The 9,503-nt window shown below is 38.8% G+C and overlaps 1 protein-coding gene across 1 annotated transcript; it reads left to right on the forward strand.

The window, feature by feature from the left end:
- Nucleotides 1-7,920: 7,920 nt before the first annotated feature.
- On the forward strand, nucleotides 7,921-9,267 carry LOC129282826 (histamine H3 receptor-like). Its single transcript, XM_054918687.2, has one exon. It carries the CDS (start codon nucleotides 8,014-8,016, stop codon nucleotides 9,190-9,192), a length of 1,179 nt encoding a protein of 392 aa, XP_054774662.2. The 5' UTR covers nucleotides 7,921-8,013; the 3' UTR covers nucleotides 9,193-9,267.
- Nucleotides 9,268-9,503: the final 236 nt, after the last annotated feature.

Below are 9,503 nucleotides of genomic sequence, written 5' to 3' on the forward strand. Positions count from 1 at the left end.
GCCAATAGTGATCTAGGTTCAAGCTATCCCATATATATTAGATATAAAATCAAAGGATTCATCTTTGGATGATAAAGATATGTGATAAGTTATTCATGTTTCACCAACTTATACCACAAGGGTCACACAACAACGGGTATCATATATATCTTTACCATCCAACGATTTGATTTGAACACTGTTATTGGCTGTTGCCTGGTCTTATATTTTCAAACAAAAAATATTCTAACGAGATTAACTTGACAATTTGAGGAAGTTGATTTCATATTCATATCCGTGGAGCGTTGTGGCCCAGTGGATTAGTCTCCGGACTTTGAAACAGAGGGTCGTGGGTTCGAATCCCAGCCATGGCGTAATTTCCTTCAGCAAGAAACTGATCCACAATGTGCTGCACTCAACCCAGGTGAGGTAAATGGGTACCGGTAGGAAGTATTCCCTCAAGAAGCTGTGTGCGCTATGAACGCCTAACTTAGCCGGGTAATATAGGAGCGCCTTGAGCACCTATCAAGGTGGATATGTGCGCAATATAAATACCTTATATTATTATTATTATATGAAAAAATTTTTTTTACAAAATGCCTTTTGGAAATATCAAAATTCTGAATGTCCAGGCCGGGCTCCCTTGACCCCACTCGCCGCGGGTGGAAAAATTGGGGGGGGGGGAGGCAGAAGAGATGAATTACAGCATGATAAGAATAAACAGAAATGTGAATAAAATGAGGGGAGGGGAATAATTGGAAAATGAAAAAAAATTGGGTCATTACATAAAAATTAAAATTTCGCTCGCTCTTTCCATCCGCATTAAATGTTGAGATAGATATACCCACCCTGTTCATGATGACAAAAAGTGCTTAAAATATAATGTTTTGGTCGGAACATTACGTTTTTTAGCTCGCACTTCACGCTCGCATCGATTGTTTAGATAGAAACCCATCTTTTTTTATGATTACCACAAGTGCTTAGAATGTCAAAATTCTAGGTCAGAATATCAAAAATTTTCAGCTCGCGCTTCGCGTATGCATCAGTTGTATAAATCAATATCCATCCTGTTCATGGCTACAAAATTGCTTAGAACGTTTGGTTTTGGCATTAAATATATATATATAATATAAATTAGGTCGCGCTACGCGCTCGGATAAAATGGTTTAGGCACCGATCCTGTTCATGATTACCAAAAGTGCTTAAAGTGATTGGTTAACATTGGTTTGACTTTTTTAAAATCTGAGCTAGAAGGTCACACTTGTCACCTGTGTCTGTGATATGTTACAAAAATGAAGCCCAGAAAAAATTGCGCGTTCGAAAAAAATTATTTAGTGCTTCAAAAATTGAAATATAAAGTGACCGAAAACACCATCTTAATTTCATCCCATACACTTATGTGTACTATGTAGGCGTCTATAAGACGCCTATTTACAAAATCAGGGTTTGCCTTGTAGTTTTAGCTTTTCATTCTCAATAATATTTGTTTTCAGGGTTTATTAGTTTATACATGCACTTGTACACATGTTTCGTCTTGGTTTGATAATTTTTTTTAATTGGCTGCTTACAAAGTTAAACAATACCTTTAAAATCTAAAGTTTTGGGTAGAAATATCAAAATTTTGTCAAATCAATTGCATAGACAGATACCCATCATGTTCATGGTTTTTTTTAAAGATGCCTAGAATATCCAGTTTTGTGTCGGAATATCAAAAATTTTCAGCTCGCGCTTCGCGCTAGCATGAAATGTTTATGTGGATACCCATCCTGTTCATGATTCATATTTACGGGGGCGCCATTTTTTCTAAAGGTACACAGGGGCACCAAAATTAGGTCTGGGCTGGCCCATGAGGCGCAAAATCCCGCGGGTTACGCGCCTGCCTTATTAAATATCTCATCTTGTTTGTAAGAAAAAAAAAACATTAGATGTACAGAAAACTTCAGACTTTAGTGGGGACTACCCCTAAACAAAAAAAAAAAAGAAAAACAGAATCAGCTTTTAGAGGCTGACTGAAACATGTATGGGTGAAAACCTTTTTTTTTTTCGTCCCCCGTTAGATTTCAGATTTTGATGCTTCCGCCGCCAATGTATCCCAACCCCTCTCGGAAACGTGTAGGGGAATTGTATCAGTGGTCGGAGTTCATCGACCGTGTTTCGTCGGTCTGCTATAATCCTTCTGTATCATTTACTTCTTGGTATTAGTGCCCGCCGTTTTTTTTAAACTCTTTTAATGTTTCCTTCTCACCTCCTTGCAACTTGTCGATCTACTTACAAGAAAGCACAATTCTTTTTAATTGTTTTTTTATGATTGACACTAAGGCGTGATTATTACAGTGCCAATGATAAAAATATTTAATCAGTTTTAAAAACACCCAGACTAGTGATATAGATGCGTCTGCATTTCCAATCGCACTCTAAATTACAGGGATTTAAAACAAGTCCACATGGACTGTAGTTAGGGACCAATCGAATTCCGGATTTAGTTTGAATCCTTAAGATTCATTTTTAAATCTCGAAAGATTTAAATTTAAATCATTTGAGATTTAAATTTAAGTCGTTAGGATTAAAACTAAATTCAGAAATCGATTGGTCCCTAGCTACAGTCCATCTGGACTTATTTTAAATCCCTGTAATTTAGAGTGCGCGGCCCGAACAATATTTGATATCAAAATGGATTCAAACTATATGGTTAGTTTGAAAGATGTCTCAACATTATGTTTCTTACTCGTGATAAGACTAACTTTAGGATTGAAATAACAGAGATTATTTATTCGTAGGCCTTAAATTGTGATGCTTCCGTCGCCAATGTATCCCAACCCCTCTCGGAAACGTGTAGGGGAATTGTATCAGTGGTCGGAGTTCATCGACCGTGTTTCGTCGTTCTGCTTTAATCCTTCTGTATCATTTACTTCTTGGTATTAGTGTCCGCCGTTTTTTTAAACTCTTTTAATGTTTCCTTCTTATCATGGAGGTAAGAAGGAAACATTAAAAGAGTTTAAAAAAACGGCGGACACTAATACCAAGAAGTAAATGATACAGAAGGATTAAAGCAGACCGACGAAACACGGTCGATGAACTCCGACCACTGATACAATTCCCCTACACGTTTCCGAGAGGGGTTGGGATACATTGGCGACGGAAGCATCACAATTTAAGGCCTACGAATAAATAATCTCTGTTATTTCAATCCTAAAGTTAGTCTTATCACGAGTAAGAAACATAATGTTTAGACATCTTTCAAACTAACCATATAGTTTGAATCCATTTTGATATCAAAATATTGTTCGGGCCGATTGGAAATGCAGACGCATATATCACTAGTCTGGGTGTTTTAAAAACTGATTAAATATTTTCATCATTGGCAATGAAAAATTGCTTGTCACACAATAATCACGCCTAAGTGTCAATTATAAAAAACAATTTGTGGTTTCTTGTAATTAGATCGACAAGTTGCATAGAGGCTCCATGCAACTTGTCGATCTAATTACAAGAAACCACAAATTGTTTTTTATAATTGACACTTAGGCGTGATTATTGTGTGACAAGCAAATTTTCATTGCCAATGATGAAAATATTTAATCAGTTTTTAAAACACCCAGACTAGTGATATATGCGTCTGCATTTCCAATCGGCCCGAACAATATTTTGATATCAAAATGGACTCAAACTATATGGTTAGTTTAAAAAATGTCTAAACATTATGTTTCTTACTCATGATAAGACTAACTTAAGGATCGAAATATCAGAGATGATTTATTTGTATTACATCATTAGTTTTCTGAAAAGAAAATTAAAATACTGCATTATTTTTAGAGTTTTTTTTCTAAAGGCCCCATGTATAATCCTGATTTTATTCCACGTATTAAGACTCTTGCTTAGGGTTGGTCAAAAGTTACCTACGTCATGGCTATACTCCCCCCCCCCCCCCATCAATAATTATCAAGCGCGGTGACTGAACCTTTGTGTTTCGCCGATCTCTGTAATCAGTTGATATATAAAGTTGGTACCATGACACCCATGACTATTGCTCCGCCATCATCTGCCGGAGTGCTTTGATTTTGAAAACGGGACATCTGAAGCGCCGTAAATACTCATAATGGACAAGGTATGTATCCAAATTATTATTAAGCAATGCGAGCACGAAGCGCGAACGGATTTTGTTTTAATCTGTCCATTATGTTCCTTTCTTCTTTTCTGTCAAACATAATTATTTATTCTCTTCATGACTGTTACTGTCATTCCCATTCACCGACAGTAAACCGTTTGTGCGTGCGCCCATTGGTACAAACGTCCACCGATTTGGTTGAAAAATTTTGTCGAGATTTTTAGCATTTTACTAGGTCTAAATATTGTTTTTATCGATGGCCCACTATTTCCTTATGTTATACGCTTTCTTGTGATGTTACTGATTATCGGATCAAATACTGAAAAGATACGTTACCAATGTTTTGTTTCTTGCTTTTGTGAATCAATCACTGGATGAAAAACTGGCAGCCGAGTTTTTTTTTTCATTTTTTTTTGTTAGGCTTTTACCAAGGCTTTCCGATCAGACTTTTTGATATCCCGAAATTATTTTTCCCACAAAGGTTACGGACCGCGATATGAATATTCATGACTTGAGTCTCCAGAATAAGAGTACGCACGCGCTTGGACTCGATCTTTACCAAATTAATTGTGGTTCACGTTGCCACGAATGAATTAGCAGCCTCGTCCACGCTCATACGTACTCTTATTCCGGAGACTCAAGTCATGAATATTCATATCGGGGTTCGGAACTCCGGTGGGAAAAATAATTTCGCGACTGGGCAGGCACAGTTGCACGGTTTGGTAATGGCGGCCGGTTTACATGATCAGCACAGCGCAGTTGCGTGTATGAGTTTTGCCACCTCTATGATATGCATTCGCCTTCGCCAATAGGGGGGGGGGGGGGCGGGCGAATTTTTTTCACCCATATTTCCCCGATCGGTCGCTCAAAGTTGGTGTGGATCGCACTTAATAAATGATGTGAGTGCGAAGCGCAAGCTGATTTTTGTTTAATTATTATTTTGACCCAGGACCGGGACATTCTTAGGACTATCTTCCTATTCCTATTCCTATTCCCATGCGCGAGATGAAATTTGTTGATATTCCATTCTGAAAAATGGGGACAATTCACTTGTTAGGAATAATTCATGGAAATGTTATTATCTTATGAAGCCTAACGAGTGCGCGAAATTTGTTAATATCAGGGCTTGAAAACTTGACATTTTAAGCACTTTTATGATTAGGAATAGGATGCATGGGTTAATATATTTTTAGATATTAATGCAAGCGCGAGTCGAAATGTTTGATAAACATATTAAAAAGGCATTTTAAGTACTTTGCTATAGAATTAATAGAGGTAGATATAAATTACCAATCGAAATGCGAGCGCGCGGCTTTAGCTGATACCGGCTGATACGTTTTGACCTGAAAAGGGAATTTTTTCAAATTTTATGGAACACACAAAGGTACTTAATTGGCATATCGAATAATGCAAGCGCGTAGTGCGAGGAAAAAATGTTGAAATTCAGACCATATAACGGCCATTTTACAGTGCACATTTGTTTTAATGAATTTGTTAATCAAATAGAATATGGAAAGCTCGATGTACGAACTGAAATATGTTTTGTGTATTGACTTTAAAACTTGATATTGAGCAAGATACTATCTCATCAAACAGGCAATGCGAGCGCGAAGCGCGAGCAAAAAAATTATATTGTGACATATAACATTTTGTTTTAATTTTCCAAGTCTTCCCCTAACCATGCTGGCCTTATTTTATTCACCGGTCATTCTCCTCTGATTTTGTTCTTCTTTTTTATCCTTCTGTCTTTCCCTTTCTTTTTTTTTTTTTTCTCTTTTTTTTTTTTTCTCTTTCTTTCCCCCTTTTTTCGTTTTTTGCTCCGCCAATAGTGAGGCGGGCCCCCCGCCCCCTGGATCCGCCTATGCATAGACTTCTAGTCCACGCACATGCATATCCCGTGTGCATGGTCAATAGCTTCAATAAAGTCGCTCTACTCAGTAAAAAAATGGCCGATCAGGGGAGCGTTTCATCAAGATTTTTGTCCGACAAGTCGTCAGATCTGACATCTTTCCTTGATTTTGATTGGCTGTGAGGCACTGTTACTATGGTAACTGTCGGATAAAAGAGGACTTGTCGGATAAAACGTCCGACAAGTCCTTTCATGAAACGCTCCCCCGATGCACGAGCGTTACAGAAAAAAAACACTCGCAAAGATGCTGATGTCAGTGGTCGCATATGGTCATCTTTATGGCACATTGCATCATTGATCATATCAGAGAACACCACAGGGCCCAGCTTGGTCCCCTGGGGTATACCTGGGTTAAGAGAGAAACACCTTTGTACCTCACTTGTTGCTCCCGGATTGGTCCTAAATCACAAACCCATGCTACAAGTGATTTGATTTTCACTAGAATGTTTTGTCGGAAAATTTAAATGCATTAACGTGACAGAGGTGTTCAAAAAGTATCATTCCCTTTCAGGCATTTTAATATTACAAAATAATGCACAATTATGAATGTGTTGTTGCGATGCAGCGCGTTCGAGGGTAATGTGCGAAAGCACTATTCGTTTGCGCCAAGTGTTTTTGCATGTTATTGCGAAGACCCGAGATGCCGGCATCGTCAATAACATCATGAATTTAATAATGCGCATTGCTTGTTCTGTTAAACGGGTCGGCAGTGGAAATTTATAGTGGATTGGTTGTGCGAATCGCTCCAAATTTTCGAGGGATCGCACAGACGAAGAGGTCACAACCTTTTCGCTTGCTTGTATAACACCACAGGCGTATCTAGTATGCGCGCCTAAGTAAAGCGCCGACACCGATCGCCTTTCCTTTGAAAGAACTCGTATTTTAGATGGCGTCTCAGTTTTTACAAGCTTTTGGTAAAATGATGCACCCATAATGCATAGTGCTGCACAAAAAATACATGGCTGAGAGGTTGCCTAGTTGAACGTGAATCCGAGACTTGTATACGCACTCACATTGGCTAGGCCTACATCAGTGGACCCATTTTATGATATTTGTTATTCCATTGGAATACTGCTTAATTCATAAATTCGCATATTTTCAGGAACAATTGATTTTGAATGTCATGTCCTGTGGAAAAAATGAAGCTATTGACTTTTGAAATACTTGGGGAAAGTTTTGCGCTTTTGTAAACTTTGTCCCCAAAACTTCAAATTATAGGTATAAGGGCCATAGGCGGCGGAAGCGGGGGAACCTGTCCCCCCCCCCCCTATAAAATTTGAGGTGGGGGACGATCCCCCCCCCCCCTTAAATTGTTTGTTGATAACCTTTTTTATTTTTTTATTCTTTTGCTTGTCAAAAAATTATGTTGTCCCCCCCTAAAAATTAGGTTGATAACCTTTTTTTTGGGGCTTGTCAAATTGTTACCTGTGTCCATCCCAAAATTTCAGGTGGACCCCCCCCCCCTAAATATAAGGGCCGACTATATTAAACGTTTTATAATAAACTCATTATTTTCATTCACTCTTTTTAATTTCTGATTATATCTTCGATATTAACTTTTTCACTTCATGTTCTTTCCTTTTTTTTTCTTGTTCTGACCATGCAGATAGGAAACATGACAACGTTTCGCAGAATAGAACGATGAAACTCTTTTAAGATCAAAGTTGATCTCTGGAGTTGACAGTACGAAGATTTTATGCGACTTGCATGGGTGTCTCATACAGTTCGGAACTAGCACAACCTACCCCAGGTATAGAGTAATGCTGGGATGCTTAACCACCGTTTTCAGGTGATGATGACTCCTTTTGACCAGTCACATAATTATTATGTACCCATGAAGTAGCTTTTCACCCTTTACGAGACCATTTACTTCACATAGAGAATATAAAATAGATGATGTGCATGCTATTCCTTAGGCATGTATACGATATCATGTTTTATTGACTTTTGATGTGACTTCCATGGTAGAACAGGTGGATCAAAACAACAGGATGATTGACAATCTTGTAGCTCTAAAACCATGGAGAACTTAACTAAGACAGAGTTCAACAGCTCAAATTCGTACGTGTACCCATACTCAACAACGTGGCTTGTGATCGTTCCTCTAATAATTTCTCTCATCATTTCAGTAACAGTCGTCGGAAACTTGCTGGTAATTGTGGCATACATTCAAGATCGCTGCATCCGTTTGAAGGTAGCGAATATATTCATCCTGAACCTCGCCATCACGGACTTCATTGTCGGCGCATTTATGTGGCCCGTCATGATCTCCTGGCTCATCAAGGATACGTGGGTCCACGGTGAGATCATTTGCAAAGTGTGGTTGATAGTTGACTACACCGTAACGACAATGTCCGCCCTAACCCTCTTGATGATAAGCTGGAACCGTTACTGCTTGTTCTCATCGGCCGTCACGCAGCGGGTGTTTCGGACGAAGAAGCGAGTTGGATTGATGATCCTATCCATGTGGACCTGCGTTATTCTGGGCTACTCGTTCCTGGCGTTCGGCTTCAGTCCGTTGACAGGACAGTACACCATTGACTACACGTATAACTGCGAGCTTGAATTCACTTCCAATATTATTGTTACCCTGGTAGTCAATATATTGGAATTTTTCATTCCGTTCACGCTCATTGTTAGCATAAATATAGCGATTTATAAGAATATCAAGAGAAGATCTAGGGGCAAAATAGGACCTGGTCACGGTCACCCACTTGAAAGGCCCACCATAGAGTACCCAGAAGATGAAGAACGGGCTCCTGGGATCCGACGAAGCCTGAACCAGCAGAATTCTTTGAATGCTACACCTAAAAATGTTCCATTACCCCTGTGGTTACTTACAGGGCCTCACCCAGAGGAAAATGTGCCTTGCAGAGCAACCCGAAACCGCATCGAACCTGATAGACCAAGATTGACCAGGCATCGGAAATCCGCAGTAGTCCTTGCTATACTGACTGGCTGTTTCCTTGTATGTTGGGTGCCTTTTCAGATCTCAAGTGCCATGTTTGCAATTTGCGGCCACAAGTGCGTGTCATACCTGAACTGGGAGATCACGAATGCACTTGTGTGGGGTAACTCCATGATCAACCCTTTCATTTATGCAGCGACAAACAAGCACTTCCGATGTAAATTTCGAGAGATATTACTTTTCAATAGATGGGTTTGTAATATAAAGCACTGCAACATCACTCCAGGCTGAAGATATTCATATCTCAATAAATAGAGTAAAATTCACGGAGCAAAATGCTGAAAATTTCATCAAAATCGGATAACAAATTACAAAGTTATAAATAATAATAATAATTAACATCATTTATATAGCGCTTATCACAAAGAATGTCTGTAAGCGCTTAAGGAAAATACATAGGAAGACAAGAAATTTCAGCTAAAATCAAATTATACATGTTAACAGTTGAAAGTAGACAGTTGAAGCCGCATATGCTAGGACGATCTATTTAACGAAAAGATGAGTTTTTAACATTGATTTGAATTTGTCCGTTGAGTCTGCTT

The sequence above is a fragment of the Lytechinus pictus genome, unplaced genomic scaffold (assembly GCF_037042905.1).
Source record: "Lytechinus pictus isolate F3 Inbred unplaced genomic scaffold, Lp3.0 scaffold_20, whole genome shotgun sequence".
Taxonomy (NCBI): domain Eukaryota; kingdom Metazoa; phylum Echinodermata; class Echinoidea; order Temnopleuroida; family Toxopneustidae; genus Lytechinus; species Lytechinus pictus.